This window comes from Gymnoscopelus braueri, assembly GCF_963280865.1.
Source record: "Gymnoscopelus braueri genome assembly, chromosome: 5".
NCBI classification, from domain to species: Eukaryota; Metazoa; Chordata; class Actinopteri; order Myctophiformes; family Myctophidae; genus Gymnoscopelus; species Gymnoscopelus braueri.
This window is the reverse complement of record NC_137606.1, coordinates 14221828-14245512: the sequence shown is the minus strand read 5'-3', so window position 1 is coordinate 14245512 and position 23685 is coordinate 14221828. Positions and strand designations below refer to the sequence as shown.

Below are 23685 nucleotides of genomic sequence, written 5' to 3'. Positions count from 1 at the left end.
CATGGGTCAGAGATCATGTGTACCGATTTTTGTGAAATTTGGACAAAATATATGGGAGGAGGAGCTAAAAGTGTGTTTTGAAGAAAATTCTAAATGGCGGAAAATCTATCCTGACGCAAATACATTTTTATTTTACGACCTACGGTTCAAGAGTTATAGGCCAAAACGTAAAGGGGGCTGTTATAGCGCCACCATGTGGCCGATTAGTGTAATTATTTTTTCAATAATTTTGGACTAAATTATGAACCTCCCCTCCAAATCTGGTAACTCTAGCTCTTACGGTTTCTGAGAAAAAAATACTTGAATTTGAGTTTTTTCACTTTTTAATTAAAGTGGATGGGGAAATTTAATGCACTAATAAATCAATATCAATTAAACTATCCACCCAATCTCTTAGCAAAATACAAGCACACTATTCCCGGTGAGGCTGGTCATTTTGACATATGGCACTAAATTGGGAAAAATAAACTGTTGGAGGAGTTACGATTAGAAATATTGTTTATCTATAATCGGAATAATAATAAAGTGTAAGGATTACTATAGTCTGGTTGCCCTGTTAGGGCAACCACACTAAATATGACAAAATATGAAAGTGCAGACTGCATCTCCTGTGGATGACACTGATCACACCATTGATGGATTCTGGGGCACCAACTTCAGACTCAATGAGTATGTCTTGCAGCCCTGCATCACCAAACCTTTTTCCTAAAATACCTAGGAAGGACATGTATGAAACCCTATGTCCGTGGCACTTTTTTCTTTTTCCTTTTTTTTCTATAATACATTTTTTTGAGAAAGTGTTTCAAAGTGTCCAATAATAACAATAACTACTCAATTATAATAACACTAAACAAGCATAATCCATGGAAACCCTTGATCCACAGCCTCACCATGAGACCTCCTCCTCAACTCTCATCAAAGTTAGGCACCATTGAATCAAACTATTGTGACATTGCATTCCTTTAGATCATGCCGTGCCCTTCATGAATTACTCATCATGTACTCATCATGTTATCTGTTTTGACACTGTTTTTTGAGACTTTTGACACTGTTTTGACACTCAAGCATTTGTCCCATCGGCATGCTTTTCCATCAACATGGATTAGGTCTACTGTACCTGTTCACCTTAATGGAAACCACACCGATTGAAGCTACGTAGACGAACAAAAAACTAGTTTAGCTAGAACTTCCTGTCTCCTCCAGTAACACTGTCCTCTGATGACCTTTGTCATAAAGGCTTCCTCTAGGCTAGAGTCAAAAGTGCAGGCTATCTCTAATACAGACACCTCATCAACCACAACAACATCTGGTGTATTAGCTGTCAAAGATGTAAAGATGTCTGAGTTATCACTGAGATCAAACATGTTTTTACATTCTCACTGTAGATGCATGACATTTTTAAAGGTTTGTTTTGCCATAATTATAAAAGACATACTTGTGGTGTTTATGTATGTACCATAGTGTCCATGAGAAGGTAAATAGATGTTATGACCTATGTGTGAATTCCATGCTGCAAAACTAGCAGCATGGAATTCACACATAAGTGTCAATATCCTTGATCTGAACAAAATAACCAACACCTTTAGGGCGGATTCACACTATGGTCCCGGGTGCGCACCCGGACCACATGGCAGATGTTGTGGTAGTGTGAACGTAGCGAACCGTTCCCCGTAACGCATCACCGTACCGTACCCGAAACCACCTGGGGAGGTAGTCTTGGGTCCGATTGCTGCGCGCTCGGGAACGGAACGCGGCAGTGTGAATCCATCCGTACCAAGAGAAGGAAGTGGACTACTAATCATATATCATTTATATATTTTTATAATGACACATTATTTTAGCTGGGTTATACCTTCTCATAGTTCTACTTGAATGTTGACAAGAAATAATAATCCCGCTAGTGTTTGAGTAGCGCGAGCCGTGAAAAATAATAAACAAAAAACACATGTTTGGCGAACGTATATATAAGGATAAATATACCAAGGATTAGTCTGTGACGTCACTACTAAAATACCAAGGATGTATCAGTGACGTGACTATCATATTGATAATAACAGAGACGCGAGAGAAGACGTTACATTTTGAGGTTTGAAAGACCAATGCACACACTGCTTTGGTTGTGTATTGTTGTTCTGTTATTATTATAACTCAAGACAACGTGAGGAACACAGTCAAACTTTATTATTCACTTTAAACTCTGACAAGTGACTTCTTTTGTGAATGACATTCTGTATCTCCCAAAGCCCCATAGTCAACAGCGCCCCCATGGGGCACATATTTACCATTACTGTTAAATTAAATGGTCTCGGGTGCGCAAGGATCTTGGCCAATGTGAATACTGGCCATCTGCAAGAGGCCAACCGTACTCGGGAACGGTTTGAATGAATCGGACCCAGTCTGAATCCGCCCTTAGTCTTCTTAACAAAAGGAGTGAATGCCTCCCAGCCTTGGGCTCAATTATATGTATACACACACACATACACATACACATACACATACACATACACATACACATACTGTATATATATATATATATATATATATAGGAAGGAAATCGTTGAGATGCATTGTGAGCTTGTAGATCTGCTATTTTCAATAGATTTTTTTAATGTGATAACATAATACATAAGTGTGTGTGTGTGTGTGTGTGTGTGTGTGTGTGTGTGTGTGTGTGTGTGTGTGTGTGTGTGTGTGTGTGTGTGTGTGTGTGTGTGTGTGTGTGTGTGTGTGTGTGTGTGTGTGTGTGTGTGTGTGTGTGTGTGTGGCTTACCTGCTGACGTTTCTGCTTGAGGGAGTTGATCCTTCTGCTGTTTTCCTCTCACATTAATGTCAATAAAACGCCGGTAGAATTATAAAAAATATTTTTGTAATAGTTTTGGTCAGAGTTGAAGTGTGTTTTTTTTCTGCGGCCATCCTATTGGCCGACAACATGCATGTGACCGAAAACCGCACCACCCCTATTGAAACTAGAATATTCGCAATTCTGGGAAATTGCAAGTGTGATTGCGCCAACGCGAGTCGCGGGTTGCGGTCGCTGGGACACGAGGAATACACCGGGAGGAATACCATTGGAGGCCGTACACGTGCGATCCGAATTCGGTGCAGATCGGATCCTGCGTTCCTGATACATGGCGTTTTGATTTTAAGAAGTAGGCCTCTCCCACTATAGAAAATGGCCCCTCCCACAAATGTTGTAAGCCAATTATAGTGTCACGTCACTCCTGAGATCACTTGCATTTCATTTTGAGAGGATTGAAAAATCATGTTTTTGCATCAAACGGCTACATTTTGCGCATTTTTGGCACCCCCTATGTATCAAAGTGAAAATGCTTTTGGGGAGTTGTTGAGTAAACCACCGTTGACATGTGATTCAAATTTGGGGTTGACTGGAAGTTTTGTTCATGATTTTTGGCATCATTTGTAAAACAAGCCCCTCCCCTTTGGAAGCCTATTACAGACGAACGGTATGGTTTCCAATTTTTATGTGTACCAATTTTTGTGAGATTTGGACAAAATCTGTAGGAGAAGGTGCAAAAACTGTGTTTTGAAGATCTAAAAATCTGAAAATCTATCCAGACACAAACGGGCGTGGCCTATATGGGGAGTTGCGTCATGACCCAAGGAATCCAGCTTTTTTGATTCTACGACCTACGGTTCAAGAGTTATAGGCCGAAACATAAAGTGGGCTGTTATAGCGCTATCATGAGGTCAACTTGTGTAATACTTTTTAAAATAATTTGGCACTGGACTCCTAACCTCCCCTCCAAGTCTTGTAACTGTAGCCCTTACGGTTTCGGAGAGAAAAAATATTGTTTTCGCATTTTCTCAAGCAAGTCAATGGGGAAAATGAATTCACTAATAAATTAATATCAATTAAATCATACAGCTTCTCTCTCTTAGCAAAATACACGCACACGATTCCCGATGAAGCCGGTCATTTTGACATATGGCACAAGTGTGTGGCGCAAAAACTGTGGGAGGAGTAGCGGGACAAAATAGTCTGGTTGCCCTGTTAGGGCAACCACACTAAATATTACTACGCCTAGTAAGAAATAGTACCGACTTTAAACACTCATTGTAAAAATACTGCAGGAAGGCAGATGGAGAACTTTTTGTTTCTTACTTACTACCAATAGATCTTTTTTAAGAAGCAGAGATTATTTAGATCCACCTGATGGGAACGAAACTGAACGAAAAGGGCCTTGACCAGACGGCCTACTTAATGGAATGCACTACTGTACCTTGCCAAACCAAATGGTTTAGCTGGTAGAACTTGATATCTTTCTGTCCTCAAGTAACACAGTCTTTTGAAAAGCCAGCAATCTCTATATTAGCCATATGATGTATAATACGCACCCACTCACCTTTGCAGCTAAGTGGCCCTTTTGAGGTTGAAGCACTGTCTGTACTGATGAGACTCAACTATTATAATCCAAAATAATTAGGATTTAATTTGTTGGTCGCTCAGTAGTTAAAGCAGACATACTGTACTATTGTTTTAAAATGTGCAGCACATTGGAATAGACCCTATGACACATTAGGAGTCCATTAGTATACATTTAGGGCTAGGCCACTGTGTTTTTGGTACAATGATTATTTTGCATGTCCGTGGCGAAAATGAAATATTAATGAAAATATCCATCACAAGCTGCCATGGTGATGACCCCTGCTCCCACCTCATTATCCTTGCAGCTGCAAACAACTTGATTTGATACAGGCAGCAAGCATGTTAAGTTCACTCCCCCATCAATAAATTGTTGCTTTAAGTTTTACACTTCACGTTCTGTGCAGATTAGCTAGCTTTTGTTAGCTTAGTTTGTACAGAGTCAGGTTAATTGTTTCTCCCTATTTCCGATCTACAGTATGTGATAATTAAGTAAACTGGCTCCTGGCTGTAGCTAGAGAATTATTTTTCCCTGGTCTGCTACTGCTGAAGCATGCATGTTACTACATGCTGCATTAGTTTCTCACCTCAAATGTTTTGCAGGTACATATTTTAGTACATTTTGATCTTCACCTGCCTTATCTGATCATTAGTATTAAGAATGAAAATGGGAATGATGGCCAATATGCTACATAGAGAAATGTTAATTATTTAAATTTGTACATGGTAATGAGAACGTAATGCTTATTTTACTGAAATTTGCACTGATGAAAGTCCCACATGGACTGAAGCTGTCAAATGAAATTGTAGTTACTTTGCCCTCATCTTAAAGTTAACGTGTTAGGCTGTTTGTGGTATGATGCAGGGATAACGGGATAGCTGGGCACTAGGGACATCTGGGCACCTCGATGTAAAATTGGCTATTCTGTCCAACATGTTAAACAAATAAAATATTTGGAAAATGTTTTAAAGTAAAGTTTACATCATTAGAATATGCTTAAACATTCGGCAATTAAGGTCTAACATTTCTACAATTGCTACAAATTGCTACAAAACAGATCCAGTCATTTTGGGGCATAAACAAGAAGTTGAAGGATAATCTGATAATGATGTACCATGCATGTTCACATCATGTATACTTTACATTACTTTCAAATATATAAACTTTTACAATTTTGGTCAAAATAACATTGCCCATGTCATTACTGCCATTACCCTCAATGAGGCAGAGGAGAGGGTACTGGCAGTAATGACATGGGCCATGTTATTGTGGAACATCTTGCTCCAATAGCTACCATTACTTAGTGCAATAGATTCAACATTAGCTTGCATCTGATATAAAATCAAGGATCAGTCTCTCAACAAAGCCACATTCTTTAGCTTAAAGCCATTTCAATTGCGTTGATGGCTTGTTAACGACCGTCATTGATTCTAAATAGGGTAGACCAAGGTGTTACTTGATTTGAATCCTTTGTATCCTTTGAAATAGAGAGGGGTCATTGACCACTGTTCTGCTGTACTTGGGACCAGTACAAATACTGAAATATGGCCTTTGAATGTATTTCATTGTGATGTGATGACTATGAGGTTTAATGGGAATATTGAAGCCAAATGGTTATATTGTAAATGTGAAGTGAAAATATGCAAATGTATTTAAGGGACAGCAGCTCATACACACAACAGATATACAGATACTCACCTGTAAAACACCAACACATATTCAACACAATCACCCACACACATACATGCTATACCTACCTGGAACACGCACGCACGCACACACACACACACACACACACACACACACACACACACACACACGTATACTTACAGTACCTGGAAGGGAATAACTGTACACACACATATGCTCACCTTGAAGGTGCTATGGGCTTTGTTAAAAAGAGAGACATTGTTGCAGAACAGGGAAATGTTGATTTATTGTGATATTTGTGATTGTATTATTGTGAATAAATGAGAGGAAAATTAGGAACGCAAGTGAACGGTTCATGTCTTCATTCCTGTGCCTGTTTACATTGTTTTTCAGAGACTGAGGCAGTGAACCAAAAATCCATCCTGTCAATCCTCAATCCTGTTATGTGGTACCCGACCTAACCTGGGACCCATCCATCCCATTGGCTTCACGGATAGGCTGAGCTTCGCGTCACCTTTGTGCTCCTGAAAAACTCATTATTTTACAAGGTCATGCACAAAATGTCTGTGTTTCGGTGGTCTTTGTGTCTCTGTGTGCTGTTCGCCAAAATGATGTTGATCTACATGTACCTGTACCTGTACCTGAGACATGTATCAGAGATGCCTCCTCAGGTCTGTCCTCCCGGTCACTTCAAAATAGACGCCATGAAGAACTGCTCGTCCTGGCTGCAGTGTCCGCAAATCATCGCGGAAGTGCGCACGTTGAAACTGATCGGCGAGGATGGCGTAAAGAAGGTGTTCCTGTCAGAGTGGAGAGGTCAGAAGGTGGCGTTGTCCAAATCGATCGCTCCGAACTCACAGAAGGTACAGAAGGCACTTGTCCACGATGTCTCCATGCTGCAAGCCCTGCAAGGCCCCCACGTGGTGCAGCTGGTGGGTGCGTGCCTAGAGGAGCACATGATAGTCACTGAGTACCACCCACTGGGCTCCCTGAAAAACCTGGACACTGTGCTGGCACAGGAGAGACACCGGCATCACGACACCTGGCAGATACGCCTGAGGTTGGCCGTGGACTACGTGTCTGTCCTCAGCTACCTCCACGACAGCCCTGTGGGCTGCCGTGTTATGTGTGACACACCATGGCTGGACCAAACCTTGAGCCAGTTCCTGCTGAGCAGCAACTTCCGTCTGGTGGTCAACGACCTGGACTGGCTGCCGGAGGTGGACGCTGCCAGGGGCCTGCTGGTCAAATGCTTCAGCTGGGAGGTGAAGGGACACTTTCCCGCGCCGGAGCAGCTCTGGCCGTACAAGGGCCTGGCCTTTTCAGAGAAGCTCATGCCCGGCTACGACGAGAAGTCGGATATCTGGAAGATCCCGGAGGTGACGCGCCACCTGATGGGGAGCGTGGCCGGGGGCGACGTGGCCCTCTCCCACCTGTCACAGGTCCACGCGAAGTGTAAGAGGACAGACCCCGCGCTGCGGCCCGCCGCTCAGGAGGTGCTGCAGGTCTACGAGCTGGTCTACAACATGTTGCTAGAGAACAGAAAGTACAACTAACTACCAATTACAATGTCCCATATTTGAATACTGGGCCATGTTTGGTCACCCCAGACTTCAGGAGCAGGAAATGGATTCACAATAGAGCAGTGCCAAACCCAAATCGCAGAGGGCAATTTATTTTTGCACTTAATTTTTTTGAACAAATTTTTTTTTTCAGAACCCAAGATATCATGATTTGAAGATTTGCTGCTCAATTCACTTCTTGTTTAACTTCTTACTGAAAAAGGCTGTATCTCGGCTCCAGAGCACTTTTTTTTTTACAATGTATTTTTGGCCTTGGCACAGGGATGATAAAGCCAGAAATAAGTTTGGCACTGAGGGCCCTATTCTGGGCGCCGCCTTACCCATTATCCCTAAACTTCTTCGCCATTTATTACTATTTTGAAAAACATTTTCAAATAGTTCAAAAAGCCGATCTACAAGCTCAAGAAGTTTAGGGATAATGGTTAAGGCGGCGCCCAGAATAGGGCCGTATATGAGTTAATCCAGCCCTGGTTTGAAGATATGGTTTTGTGTTTTTAAAGGTTTGAGGAAAACGGGTTAAGGTTTCAAGAAATGTGTTTTAGCAATTATTGTGGAAAAGACTGTAATCTCTGTTGAATTTAACACAATTCAACACACACACACACACACACACACACACACACACACACACACACACACAACGATTTGTAGTTAAACAGCTGAAAACCCAGTGTAAAAAGGATGAGACGAAATCAAAGACGGACACAGGCTGGTTCTCAAATTAAAAAGTTGACATTGTATTAAGAGAAAGAATCAATACACCAGGCACCGTACAGCAAAAGATCTCTCTGACTAAACAGTCAATGATCACAATAGTTATACACAAAGGAAGTTGTTATTATCAGCTCTGACGATGACAGCTGGCCATGAGGAGCCTTGCTCGTAGGTTGAGAGAGAAGATGGCAAGCTGATGGTGTGACAGTTTATCTTGGATAAACAGCGTCCAAATGTCTCAAACAACACGTTGACCTCGGCTCTGGCCGGCGTCGCTGGAGGTGTTGTTGCTTTGTCATAGATGGTCAAGTTAACTCCAATGAGCTGTTATTGTATTCCTCCAGAGATAATCAGTGACCTCAGAGGGCCTGTGCTCTGTACCACTTAAAACACATTCCGTCTCTAGAGGAAAGGAGAGAACTAGTACTAAGATTAGTTCCGTACCACCTTGAACTTGATAAAATAGGCAAACTTGAGTTATGTCAAGATGGCACACTAAAATAGGATATGATGGCAGATTTAAACATATATATCAATATTGTCCACAAAATACATAGTTTTAGACCCAACACCAACAGTACATTTTAAAGCACTATATAAATGCAGTACAACTCCATTTACCATAAAGCCCATGTTTTATTCATTTTTCACAAAAAATAGTAAGTCAGATATTCTTTTTGTGACAATCGCACTCATGCGATTGTCACAAAAAGAATATCTGACTAAATGTTGACGTGTTCAATTTCATTGATGAGCTGTGTTTGATATTGTACAAATTACAAAATAAAGCATTTTCTTGACCCTTCATTTAGAGTCTAGACTGAAATCACTGTCTCACACACACACACACACACACACACACACACACACACACACACACACACACACACACACACACACACACACACACAATAAAGTGAATTATGTTCACTTCAGTAATATGTTCATTCAGACTTTATAGGAAATTAGGCAGCAAATAAACAGCTCTCATTACTGAATAAAATAAATCTCAATGCTGATTACATTACAATTACAAGATGGAACTAGCAATGTCCGCTATGTATGTATGCCAATTAACTACTGTACACACACACAGAGGCAGCTGTGCACACAAAGAACAATAACGTAAGAGTAAAGCCTGATTTAAACTTCATCACATGACCCTTTCAACAAGTGTCAAAAAGTATAAATGAGCCTAAACAAGAAGCCGTGGCAGCAGTATCAGGAGCTGGGACTCTGTGGCACCTCCAGTGAAGAATCTTTCTTGAAGAACCCACACTGCAAGTGAGAAGAGTATTAATTAGTATCAAACATCTCGAACAGTGCAAGAACACAAGAATGTGTGTGTCACGTGTCGATGTCGCTATACAGTACCTTGATGAGTACCACGATTAAAATCGCCAGTACTATAAAGCCTCCTATAGAGCCACCAATGATAACTGCCATGGATTTCACCACCGTCTGCTGGAGTATCATCACCTCCACCTAAAAAACAGAAGTAGGACCAGAGCAGATTGACATGTTGGTTGAGTTGGGAATTAGAGAATCAACTCTTCTCAAGATTGCGTTTCAGATGACATATTAATAGATCACCCATTACCATTGTTTTCATTGATTTCATGTCCATGCCCACAAGCTGGAAGTGGACTGTATCATATCTAACACTGGCTGATGCAGTGATGCTCCCAGATGAGCCCTGCTTATAGGAAGAATGGAAGGCAGATGTTAATTGGGCTCAGCTAACACCACATAGCCTACTGTAAAGAATAAATAAAACATAAACCTAAATAAATAAAAACAAATCTTTTGTGAAAGCTTGTGAACAATTCTCATAAAATGTGAAATGATGACATAAAGAAAACTGGTTCTGACTGAATGGTCAAAGCCACGCCCCCCTTGGTCATAAAGACATTTTCCCATTCAAAAATCCTATTTACATTTAAAACGTAATTTAATATACAAACTTATGTTGTTTTCATATTTGCTAAAGTGTGCTCCGCCTCAACAATAAATGCATTTTTCATCTTACATAGATTGTGCACCCACCTGAACATCACTGATTGAAGCACGTCCCGTGACTATAATGTCCTGAGGCTCTGTCACTGTACAGTGAATGACGTACTGTCCCCTTGCCTTAACAAGAACGCATTAGCATCAGCATGCAATCATTATTGAATTGATTATAATTTATTGTCATTTCTTGATTATATACTCACAGACACTTGTACACTTGGAGGCCTCTGGCATTCCTTTCATAATAAAAATGTGTGTTAATTACAGGCTTTGTTTTAAACAACACTGTGTCATTATTTGAATTGAGTTTTTACTGTTGCTGTATGCTTCCATACAGTCAATGGATAGTGAAATAATTTAACATAACTGAACTTTTCACATACCTCCGGCACCACTCTGGTTATCTTCAAGTTAGTGTGTTGTGCTGGTATTGTTATGTTAATCGTAATGTTTAAAGTTGCATTGTAATTGTTCTCGCCGAGAAGCTGGAAGTCAAAGGTAGAAACAAAACATGCATGAAAACGCAAAGGCTTAGTGGGTCACACTTCATGAGGTTGTGATAAGAAAACCAGAGTAAACTGACCTTGAATGTGAATGTGACAGGTGTTTCCTTAACACCATCTGTTACTTTCACAAGGTTTGGGGTGACCTCCCTGTAAAAAGGTTACACAACATAAAAAAATGACATCTTCCTCAAAATTTCTTGAAATAATATATTCTTTCTAATCATCCAGATACTCACCCAACGATTTGAATTTGTAAAGCATTCTTTATGCCAATATGGTACTTCTTGTAATCCAACTCATGGGTGCCTCGATTCTCACTAAAAGACAAATGTTTTGTAATCAATGCAAATCTTCTCAAAAGACAATATCAAATTGTACTATAATGTTTGTGTATGAATGCTTAGCTTCCAAACCATGTCAGATTTGCGGTGATCTCAGCAGATAGCGCCTCTGACTTTTTGTCCAACACTTGCCAATGTATGGTAAAGCTGGCCTATTAAATTGAACAAAGTGGAAAAACAGTCATGTAAAAGGTATTTCACTCTGACTTCACACTGATGATATAATGGTTTTAGAAATCGGCTGTCATTACTACCAAAGTGATGGTTAAATAAGGTCCTCCTTGGTGGAGCATCCGTAAGACTGAACTCGACTATCAAGAGGAAATAAAGGTCCTCTAACATTAAATAGACATAATGATAGATGCTACATACACTTTTAGTTAAGCAGAAGGTACAAAAGTGGTAGGGCGGGCAGGTATGTGAATTATTAGACATACGTAAGTTGCAAAAAAACATATAGGGCAGAAACAGGTAGAAACAGGTAAATAAAAGTCCACATGGTCCGCATGGTCGCACAGAGGAATATATGAAGGGACGGGGGAAATCAGTCCGTTTCAAGTAAACAAGTTCCAGTTGACAGGCCAGCCTAGTGATAGGCACGGTGATCAGGCCTTGTTCAGCAGTTTGCGGGTGGTACATGTTCTTGATGATATGGTGAGCTTTGACTACACACCTCCTCTCGTACAGCTCCTGGAGGGAGGGAAGCTCCCCTCCCATTATGCTTCCTGCCGACCACACCACCTGCTGTAGGTTCTTCTGTTCGTGCGTGGTGCAGTTTCCAGAACAGGGAACAGGGAGCTGAGGTAGTACAGCCTGAGGATGCGGGGGGCCACTCCAAACTTCTTCAGGCGACAAAACCAGTATAGTCGCTGCTGAGCTTATTCCTCACATGCGTGGGTGTCCCACTTGAGCTCCTCCTCTATGTGTAGGACCTACTCCTACTATACTCCAGGAACTTAAACTCGCTGGCTCTTTCCAATGCATCTCCATCGATGAAGATTGCTCTATCCTCGACTTCCTGAAATCCACGATCAGCTCCTAAGCTTGTTGACGTTGAGGGCGATGTATTATTACTGTACGTATTATCTAGCAGTCAAACATGGCGCTGCCAGGAGCATGGGTGTGCCATGATGACATACTGTAAATGGGCATGTTCACACAATGTCAGGCAGTTGACACCAAGCAGTATGAGGCAGACACCCCGACAGCAGCAGTTGAGCCCAGTGAGGCAAACGAGGCATTAGCCAAGCCTGCACCGAACGAGTGCCCATGTCCGTGCTTTGGCTGCACTGTCAACTCAGCGCCGTCAGATTTGCATACTAATAGGGTGGGAATCAGTTAGAATCTATTTCAAAATGACACATGGTTAGTTTCCATATGGTGTCATATGATGTCAACCCATCTGTACTGGGGTCCGCTCATAATTCCGATATCCCATTATTCCGACCATTAGGTTAGTGTGAGATTAGGGTTAGGGTTAGGGATAGGGTTAGTTATAATGGGGCCAGTCGGACCAACGGGACGTCGGAATACTTGTGTGGACACGCCCACACTCCAGCACCATGTTTGTCTGCAGCTTCCCATTACTCAACATGTGTGACAAGCTGCCATTGCAGCAGCACTGCTTAAATTATATAGTGTTCCAGTTCCAAGTTTGTCTGCATTTCTTTGTGTCATTGTCTCCGCCAGGCCGAAAGGCATGCCGAGAGAATATGTTTTACCCCCTGTCCGTCCGTCCGTCCGTGTGTCCGTGTGTCCGTGTGTCCATCTGTCTGTGAACAGCTAATCTCCGGCACCGTTGCGAAACTGTGCACACACACTCCCTGGATGCCAATTCAGAACCTCTGCCCCAAATCTTTCAAATGGGCCTGTTATAGCGCCACCAGGAGGCCGATTTGTACAAAAATCTTTTTTTGATATTACTCCTACAGATTTTATCCAAACGTCATGCAAATCGATACACAGTATCTCTATAGTCATGTGATCAACACGGATCTGTCCGATTTCCCATATTCCATCCTCATTGGCTAAGGTTGGCCTCCAAAGTTTGCAGGATTAGTCCGTTTTGAACAAAATGCCTCAAATCATGAACACAGCGTGCAATTTCCGTGAAATTTCACACGCACATTCCCTGTAGGCCAAGGAAGAAATGCCACCCTTTTCACAATGGCCTGTTATAGCGCCACCAGGAGGCCACAATAACGTACCTGACCTGGCGGAGACCTGTGCTCCGAGGAGCACTTTTTCTAGTTGCTTCTAATTTCGCTAGTTTAGGGCAGGCTACCCTGTATCCTGTGAGTTCTCTCTCCTGATTGGATACATTTGGTATATTCTGGTATTAACACCTACTTACAAACTCACTTACTGCACCTTTAAGTATGTTTGAGAGGCCAAATAAGTGATATCACTGAATTTAATATTTCACATTTTGCTTCTGTCATTCTAGGACATCACATGCCAGTTATTTTGACCCTGAAATTCAGCAGTATGTACGTGTATGTGTTTCCAGATTCATTGTCCTACCTGCGCAGCTCTCTTGAAGACTGGACGTGAAAGTTCACACCTAAGCTCGGAAATCATCTCCTTCACGTCATTCTTGCAAACTGACCCCTTCAGTTTTGCTGGATTCTGTACATTCTGGATACATTTCAGCTCACATTATAAATTCCATTAATATTCAATTTGTGAAAAAATTATCATGACTATTCAGTAAACTTGTAAATGATCCTCACCGATGTCAGCTGGCTGTACTGCAGAACATTAGGGTACGTGAGAAACAGCGTAGTCATGTAGGCTCCTCCATCCCCAGAGTTGGTCAGGTTGAAGGATATGGCATTGCTCTTGGTTGATCCAATGATGACAGAGTCATGCCTAATGCATAATGACGAGGTGAACAAAATACAAGTTTGACCTATCGGTAAGTTGGCATTATCATTTTGAATAGTAGTACTGTAATTGTATTGTAATTTGGGAGGGGGGAGCCACGTCTTATTTTACAGCAAGTAGCATTGACAAAAGGCAATAGTCTGATAGTTCAGTAATTTCAGTAGTCTGCTATTTCAGTTATTATTATCTATCTATTACATATTATGCAAACCCATGTCATCTGTATTCATGTATTGTAACTGACTCACGTAAGGCTTGAATCTAGCAGGGATATTTCTTCAACACATTTGTTTGTTGTTGCACAGTCCTTTTCAAACTCAATCTGCAATGGTAACATTTTAACAGGTTAACCATCAAAGCAACTACTGACATTGTTGTATAAAATAGCCAACAAAAGACAGATGTTAATTGTATAATATCTAACACAAAAATGAAATGTTCAATGCAAACAGTTAGCTACCTTTTTTGTGACCACACTGGGCATAAAAGCATCCAATACACGGAGGGGTTTTCCGTTGACAGCAGGAGCCAAAGTGAAGGTTAAATTGACAAACATTGGTGTGAAACAATCATAGCAGCCCTTAAAGAGAGGGATAAATGAGGGTTTTAATATGAATGGTTCCAAATTAAATGTAACGATCTGCAAGGGTCAGTTGTTCCAACAGGCAAGGGAAAGAATGCAATGTAACTTAAAGGAGCACTTCACACATTTTCAACCTTATCTTCATATAACAAACAACACTGTAGAGCTCAAGACCCTGATGCTAGACAGGAGAGTGTGGAGGGCAGTGATTCAGGAGTGTTGCATCATATAATTGGTCCTTTCCAATGCTCATTATAAGTGTGTCTCATTGTTTGTGGACAGTTCAGAAACCAGTCGCGTGGGAATTCCGAGCTTATAGAAACTACAGCCTTTCACTTCCTGGAAATTTAGTATGCTATTGTTGTTGTATTAATAAAATAAAATGTTTGAAATCTTGTTTGAAATGACTAAACCTGCCTACCGATGATGTCACTGGTAGGCAGTTCAGTTTTATGAACTGTCCACAGGCAGCCCTCCTCTGAGAAAAAAATGGTACCATATTATAATGATCATTAGTGAGGACCATGTCCATTTATATGACGATAAGTTCAAAAAAGGGTGAAGCAGTCCTTTAATGCTGTATCCCTGTCTTTGTGTGTGATCCTATTTAGTTTGTAGGACATACCAGGAAACTCAGACGGATAGATTCAGGGCAATCTTTATCAGATAGTAACGTAAAGTTCCCCTTTTCGTCTGCTTTGTTTTTAAAACCAATTCGCTTTTGGCTTTGACCTGCATCCACATCAATGTTGTAGAGAATTTGAAGGGTTTCACCCCCTGAAAAATGGAAAAAAGAAAAAGAAATAATCAGAAAGCTGTTAATCAATGTTGAATATCCATTATCATGTTATTTACATTTCAAATTATATTTGATATGCAGTTTAGGGACTGGTTGATATTTTTCCACACATACTGGCAATATTTCCCTTCTGTGTGCTGAAACAGATTTTCAGGTCCATTGGTGTGGCTTCATTGTTGATCTGCCATGAGATAGGAATGCTATCAACGCTTTTTTGCGCTGAAGCTGTCAGCGTCACCTTGGGTTTGAAGGCGATGACGGGAAGTGTTCTAGAGAGATTTAAAATGCAGATTTGCAGTTGGTTTTGATTTAAAATAACACTGGCAGAATGAGCTGATGTTTTATTTCAAAAAAGTAAATTCAAATGTTTGTTTTGTGTCAACTTACTCCAGGACAGTTACTTTGCTTTTGCTTCCAACACTGATGTGAATCTGCCTGTCGTAGGTGTCCTTTTTAGAGGAAAAAGCGCTAATGGACTGACCAAAATGCCTCAGTTTCATCTGGAAGTTTTCATCTGCTGCGGAGATCCTCTACAGAAAACAATAAATATTGTTATAATAGACAACTTTTTGCTGAGCCTTTTCTCAGTCTCAGCTGTCATTTGGCAACAGTCTCGTAATCTTAGAACCTCTTTTTCAAAAACATCAGCTGGTTAAGACACTAGGGAACGGCAGCAAGCATTATACTAATTCAAACAATTCAAAGTAGAAAAACAAATGACACAGCTCTCAATGAGTCCCAATGACCTACCTGTGAAAAGTGCCTCTGCAGACCGTCCGGAACGCCATTGTAGATGTAAATGCTTCCAGATCTTTCAGACAGCTCGTCTTCCTCCAGTGGAGCACCAACAGCCACATCGTTGTACATGTTACCGTCCAGGTCCCCAACATCAGCGATGGCTGAGCCAAATCGGGCAAATGTGTATTTCTCTAAGCCCTGCCACTCAAAGTCTTCGTGAAACATTCCCTGTAAGAATGAGTAAACTCACCACACTAAACCAGATGCCAAATATGATGTACATTGATTGCTGGCATGAAAGATAAACATTATATTATATTATATTATATTATATTATATTATATTATATTATATTATATTATATTATATTATATTATGTTATATTATATTATATTATATTATATTATATCATATCATATCATATCATATCATATCATATCATATCATATCATATCATATCATATCATATATCCTATCCTATCCTATCCTATCCTATCATATCATATCATATCATATCATATCATATCATATCATATCATATCATATTATGCATAATAGTAGTTCCTACAGTAAGCCTACATATTATAGTTCATACCAGAGAAGCTCATCAATTCTACCTCTATTCCAAACAAAAGAGATGGTATCAGCATTTTTACACCTGTTAAGTGTTTTAATTCTTGTAACATACCTGCTTTAGCTTGTACACATATACTCTACCCTCCTCTCCACTTTGGAAGAAGGATGATGCTCCTACAAGTAGGTAGTCTGTCAAGCCATCTTTATCCATGTCCAAAGCACACAAAACTGACCCAAAATAAGAGCCAACCTTAACACATGGAGAAACAAATTAATACACAAGCAGTGACACGTTGTGAGCTTGTAGATCTGCTATTTTGTGGTGTGTGTGTGTGTGTGTGTGTGTGTGTGTGTGTGTGTGTGTGTGTGTGTGTGTGTGTGTGTGTGTGTGTGTGTGTGTGTGTGTGTGTGTGTGTGTGTGTGTGTGTGTGTGTGTGTGTGTGTGTGGAGGGGGGGGTAAAAAAAGAAATAATAATAATAATATTGGCACAAAATCTTTGGAGATGGGGTCTGAATGCATATCAATAGGGTTCATGAAATGAAAATGTTTATGTTTGAGAACCATAGCTTTAGATACCAATGACAGAGGTAAGAATTGACCCAACCTGAACACCCTGTAGAATCTGGAGTTGTTTTTGAGTGGCTGCCTCAAAGACGAAGACCCCTCCTGTTAGGTTGTAACGAGGAGCCCCTGAGATGTACAGACCTCCAGATGGTCCCACAGCTGACAACACACTGTAACCTGGAATACACACATGCACGCACACACGCACACAAACACACGCACACACACGCACACACACACACACACACACACACACACACACACACACACACACACACACACACATGTCTTATACAGTACATTCCCAAGTTTATGCTTGTAACACAGTGGTGACTCAAACAACTTTCAAATGCTTCCGTCATACAGTCTGTACAACGAAAGCGTAAATCTAATTAGTCTAAGCATATCTAGGTTGCTGCTCAAAAACATAATGATGAATAATACATTTCTAGTTCTAGCTTGAGAATGATGAGTAATGACACGTTATTAAAGAGGTCACAACATTTCACAATGACGTTTACAATCTTTCGTTGGATCCTTCTTACCCAAGTAAGAGAACTTGAATTCAGAGGAGTGGTCCTTCAAGAAGACAACATTTTCCTGCTTGGGACGTTTAATGATCACCCCACCACTCCAGGTATTGGCTCCCACTGCTCCAAATAGAAGAGATCCCTGGGCACAAAGTGTTTAAACATCAGAGAACAGAACAGCATGTTTATATATCTGGGTCTGGGACCATACCTCTGATTCAGGATAGAGTTTATATTAGGTATTATATAATTAAGTTAGGCCTATTGTTAAAAGTCACCAGGCCAATGACTTCCTTTGCTTTGTGGGTAGTGGGTACATGGTGAGTGATGGTTTTGGGAACAACAACAACAAAAACAATAATAATAATATTTATAGTATTTATAATAATATGTATAATACAGTTTAATAATAATAATAAATAGTAATAACAATAACATCATCATCATCATCATCATCAGAACAACAACAACAATGACAACAACAATATTAATGATCATATAAAAACATAATTATGATTTTGGCAAATGCACACTTACATCATGAGCAATATGACTGCTGAATCCAGCCTCTGACAGTTGGAACATGAAGCTGTCCCCTTGGTTTATCCCTAGTTTAGAAATAACATTATTGAATCCTTACATTCTGTGTGAAATAAAATTACATGGTCAACATTTATGTATGTATTTATTAATGCATTTAATCTCTCTCTCTCTCTCTCTCTCTCTCTCTCTCTCTCTCTCTCTCTCTCTCTCTCTCTCTCTCTCTCTCTCTCTCTCTCTCTCTCTCTCTCTCTCTCTCTCTCTCTATGTAATGCTTGAATTAATTCAATATAAGATACAGTATATTTAACTTAATTGCATTACAGATATACAGTATTCAGACTTACATGAAGTGACTTCTTCCATGAACAACCTAGCATACACCATGATAAATACGGTAAAACACTGTCAACTTACCTTCAATTCCAATGAAGATACTAGTTTCCAGCTGGCCCAGAATTTGATTTAAAGCATTATAATCATCAACGAAGAAGACGTTGCGATCATTTGAGGCAATGTCTCTCATTTCCTGTTGTGCTACTGGTTTATCCTTAATTTCCTTTCCAACCTGTATTTAGATTATGATCATCTTTATTTGTAACACCAAAACTAAATGACATGGTTTTGATCAAGAGAAAAGCCACAAAGGCACAGATAACAAAGTAAAAAATAGTATAGTTATAGTAATAGTATGGATGCAAGTAAGAAAACCTTATATCTTATACTATAGCCTACCTTTTAAAACCAGCTTTATGAATTATTCAAGAGCACGTACCCCAATGGCAAAGCTGGTGATGTCCCTTTCTTTAAGCATCCTGAGTGAATTGTCTAGATTGTCCTTCTTATCATAAACTGTGATTGCCCCATCTGACAACACAATCATTATTTTCTTGGCATCCGGGTTTGATCCATTCTCCGGTACAAAGGAATAATTCCTTGAAAAGGTTTTTCAAACACCAGTATGATTAACATTGGCAGTGTTTCATTTAGCATACAGCTCGTTTTAAAAAGCCAAGCTGAAACATTATGAAATGACAATTGTGGTTAGAAGGTGATACTTACAACAAATATTGTATAGCTGAAGCTGTAAGAGTATTGTTCCCAATTTGTTTGATGTTTTTAACCTTTTCAATAGCTTTCTCGCCATTCTCAATGCTCTCTTTCAGAAGGAGCTCAGATCTAATGTCAAATCCATACTGTACCACGGTAAAATCACACTGCAACAGGTAGGAAATAGGAAAATGTTAGCACAGTGAAATAGAACAGTGGTTCTCAAAGAGTGGACCGGGGACCCCCAGAGGGCCTTGAGGGGTTCCAGGGGGGCCCCAGCAAAATTTGATAAAAATCTGTTTAGCTATTTGAAAATAGCCGGTCTACAGGCGCACAATGCATCACAACGCAACACGTTGTGAGTTTGTAGATCTGCCAAAAATGTTTCCAATCTTGAGAAAATGAGACTGATTTTGAATATTTGTAAAACATTTTAATTTAAACACAAATGGGGGTGGAGATCCTATCTAAATACCCTGGCTAAATACATATTAATTTGGGGATCCTTTTACATGAAACATTTTGAGAACCACTGAAATACAAGATAAATCATAAAATGAGTTGGCTTTAAAAAATAATTACTATTCCTTTCCCTATTTGTGTATTTATAATCTGAGTTCCCAGAAGCTGTAATTTATCAATGGGCTGCAATGGATTTTGTGTGTGTGTACGTGTGTGCGTGCTTGCGTGCATAGTTTCTTCGAACAAACCCATGTTGTGTGTTCATGTATGTATTGCAATACCTACTTTGATGCATTTCTCCCAAACGCTTGTCATCACCTTGGAAATGAAATCCTTAGCAATTTCAAAATCAGGTTTGTTAATACTTGTAGATCCATCAAGTACAAATCCAATTTCTGTGCCAGGACCTACAATAATAATACAATACACACACACACACACACACACACACACACACACACACACACACACACACACACATATATATATATATATATATATATATATATATATATATATATATATATATATATATATATATATATATATATATATATAATGTGTATATATAGGTAAATAAGGTAGGTATGGACTGTATTAACTTAAACGTTGTATCCAAAAGACTTAAAGAAAGAGAAGAATAGATAAATCTACCATCTTCTTCATCTTCTTCATCTTCTTCTTTGTTGTTGTTGTTGTTGTTGTTGTTGTTGTTGTTGTTGTTGTTGTTGTTGTTACTTTTGTTTCTTTCCATTTGATCCACAACTTCAAATCATTGGATATCATTAACAAATTGAGGGAAGAATATAAGCAAGAGAGCAGAGTGGAAGAATTTAGTATATTATGTTCATCATGAACTGTATATCATGACATTTCAGTCAAGCACAATGCTTTATTGTCCACCTACTCAGCATAGCAGGGCTCATCTCTTTAACATCCATGTTGGAAAAGACAAGTGCACATTTCCCATTCAAATCTTCATTTGTGCTCTGCGTTTTCCTAATCTGTTGACAGAACTGAGGGGGAAAGGTCATATGCATAGATAGTACAGATAGGTTATAATAAATAAATAATAAAATAATACGTCTATGTTCAGCCATATTTGCCAGGGGACTCGCAGCTCGCTGACATATGCATACCCAACGCATGGATTGATTACTTTTTGACTACCATTTATAGCACAGACACTGTTGCTGCTGTGAATGGCATTCCATTTCTATACATTTAGATCTATGGTCAGATCACTAAACCCTTTACGGTATGTATTTCCTGTATTAGTAAGTACTGGTTGATCAGAATATATTTCAGATTGGTTCCAATATGTCCTATGCACACATGAAGGATCTGCAGTTCATTCACGTTTTTACCTAACTGGACCGATCCGCGGTGAAACTTTGCAAGCACACTCCTTAGAGGCCAAGGAATAACCTCTGTCCCAAATTTTTCACATCGGCTTTTTATAGTGCCACCAGGAGGCCGATTTTTGCAAAACACATTTTATATTACTCTTACAGATTTAGTCTCTATAGTCATGACATGTGATCAAGACCGATCTGTCAGATTTTTCATATTCCATCCTGATTGGCTAAGATTGGCTTCAAAAGTTTGCAGGAGTGGCCCGGTTTGAACCTCAAATCATGAACGCAGCGCCCGATTGCCGCAAACTTTGTACGCACATTCCCAACGTTTCCCACTAGGCCAAGGAAGAAATGCCACCCTACATTTTTCTAATCGGCCTCAAGGTGGTGCTATAACAGTCCGATTCATGTTTTGGCCAATAGCTCTTGTACCATAGGTCATAGTCATACATTCAAAATGTTTCAGATCCCATGCAAGTGGCTATGATCAAAGTTTGCAGGCCTTGGCTAGTCAACCCGGCCTGGTGGAGTCCTATGCTCCGAAGAGCACATATTTCTAGTTCCCAGTGAATCACATGGATTTTTAGCTGCTTAGGTAATGTAGCTGTCAGTGATGTTAATGAAGTTAGAATTAGACCGGGAATCCGGGATAAATCTGCTTTGACGTTTGCAGATCGAATAGAGAGCAGAAACGGAAATGGTCTATGTGCATGGGTCCGTGTATTTTTTACGGACCTGCATGTGTGAGTGTATGTGTGTGTGGGAATTATCAGATACAATAGGATGTAAGCACAGAACAGTGAACAGAAACCAGGCTTTCCACAGGTACTGTAGGCCTATTGCAGAAAGCCGGCTGATGCAAGTTTAGTGAGATACTCAAATTGGATGTGTGAATGTGTGAATGGTGTCACACGTTAGGGAGGAAGCTGTGGTTTTTGTTCCAGACAGTTCAGAGACAGCTTATATAAGATAGGCTATGAGCACAAATTGGCTTAGTTCTCATTTCACATTTTTGAAGTGTGAGTGAGCTGAATATAAGGTCTCTGGTAACTTGTCTAATGTTACCTAAGAGCAAGTTTAAAGTGCTCCTTGCAGACAGTACAAACATTTTAAAAAGCATTATTTAGAGTGCAGAACTCAGATTTAAATTTACCATTGATTGCTCAACATCATTGGTGAACTGGTTTGCCACTGAAACGACAGGCTTCAGTCCCTTAACATCAAGAAAAGCTGTAAAAAGAGGCATAGTTTCTCAACTAATACTGGGTTGTATTAGAAGTACATTTAATTAAATAACATACTGTAGTGCAGGTTGTCCTAAGGGTGATTTTTACCTGGAATTGCCTCTTGAACACTTGAACATGTGGTTTTGTTGCCACTGTTCAAAGCACACTTAAGCAATGGTTTTGAGTTTGAAGAAACCAAAACCCTGAAATAGATCAGAAAACATTATATACTATACTGTATTTTGACTAGTTGAATTGATACAAATGTATTCTTATTGACATAATTAGCCTATTATTAGCAGTGGTAGTAATACAAGTAAGAATAGAAGTAATATGCAATTGTGGTAGCAGTTGTAGCATTGCCATTGATGAAAGTGAGACACTTACCCATCCTTACATTGAACCATCATTTTTCCAAAAAGAACATCATCTGAATCCTCTAAGAAAGTATTTACAGGCTCGAGGTGGATGTTGAAACCTCTGACTGTCTGTATTACTGCAACATGAAGCATCTTTTAACAGTTTGAAATGGTTTAACATGGCTTGCAATGTTTCATCAGCTATGCAAAGTGGCTTTGATATAACCAATGTCAAAAGGAAATGTTCCCTTCAGTACTTAGAACTGAATGCATGCGAGTGAGCTATATGAACGCATATATAATCAATTAAAATGTATAAAATAAAATACAAGCACAACAAAATGCCATATACTTTTCCCTTTACCCACCTGACATATATTTGTAAATACTTTGTACACCATTCCAAACTATTGTTGTTAGGACAATTAAAGCAATTAAACCAAGCACATTTATTATCTGAATTTTGTGATAAACAAATACATACCAGTCAGTAACAATATGATTTTCCAAACCATGTTGTCTCTTCTATTTAGAATTCATACCGTATCTGATCCTAAAGTGAACCTGTTACAACTTCTACTTCCCTTAAGTCTGTTTCACAAGAACAGAACTACTGTAGTACATGAAAAATGACATACCAAGCCACAGAGGAGGGAGCTTATCGTCATAGGCTGTTTATTAACGTAGGTTGGTTAGAAAGGATGGCTTGCCGTGTAGTCTGTTGAGAGTTGCATCCTTAAATGGACTAAAGAGTTGTTGCGCATAAAATGTACTGTGATTATTCCACTATTGCCTTCAAACCACCCCTGTGAATTTCTTGG

The 23685-nt window shown here is 39.7% G+C and overlaps 2 protein-coding genes across 2 annotated transcripts; one reads left to right on the top strand and one right to left on the bottom strand.

Moving 5' to 3' along the window:
* The first annotated feature begins 6432 nt into the window (after positions 1-6432).
* On the top strand, positions 6433-7906 carry LOC308085050 (protein O-mannose kinase-like). Its single transcript, XM_080428076.1, has one exon. It carries the CDS (start codon positions 6587-6589, stop codon positions 7589-7591), a length of 1005 nt encoding a protein of 334 aa, XP_080284202.1. The 5' UTR covers positions 6433-6586; the 3' UTR covers positions 7592-7906.
* A 425-nt stretch (positions 7907-8331) lies between these two features.
* On the bottom strand, positions 8332-23480 carry LOC308085357 (integrin alpha-E-like). Its single transcript, XM_080428495.1, has 31 exons — positions 23349-23480; positions 22893-23001; positions 22614-22708; positions 22433-22509; positions 20829-20937; positions 20576-20686; positions 20207-20328; positions 19472-19626; positions 19185-19344; positions 18827-18977; positions 18407-18477; positions 17885-18011; positions 17380-17516; positions 16887-17024; positions 16211-16426; positions 15848-15990; positions 15575-15729; positions 15287-15438; positions 14539-14658; positions 14327-14400; positions 13925-14063; positions 13716-13829; positions 11265-11344; positions 11088-11168; positions 10929-10998; positions 10729-10830; positions 10549-10581; positions 10379-10465; positions 9933-10028; positions 9707-9817; positions 8332-9610 (listed from the first exon to the last, which is right to left on the bottom strand). The coding sequence occupies exons 1-31, from the start codon at positions 23377-23379 to the stop codon at positions 9554-9556; spliced, it is 3423 nt and encodes a 1140-aa protein (XP_080284621.1). The 5' UTR covers positions 23380-23480; the 3' UTR covers positions 8332-9553.
* Positions 23481-23685: the final 205 nt, after the last annotated feature.

What these genes read in the sequence shown, in the direction of transcription:
- LOC308085357 (XM_080428495.1), bottom strand. Translation starts at nt 23,379, where the DNA reads ATGGTTTGGAAAATCATATTGTTACTGACTG. An exon ending in CTATCCGTCTGAGTTTCCTG is followed by an intron (nt 14,659 to 15,286) that starts GTATGTCCTACA and finishes CCTCTCTTTAAG; the next exon opens with GGCTGCTATGATTGTTTCAC. An exon ending in TAATCGTGGTACTCATCAAG is followed by an intron (nt 9,611 to 9,706) that starts GTACTGTATAGC and finishes TCTCACTTGCAG; the next exon opens with TGTGGGTTCTTCAAGAAAGA.
- LOC308085050 (XM_080428076.1), top strand. Translation starts at nt 6,587, where the DNA reads ATGCACAAAATGTCTGTGTTTCGGTGGTCTTTGTGTCTCTGTGTGCTG.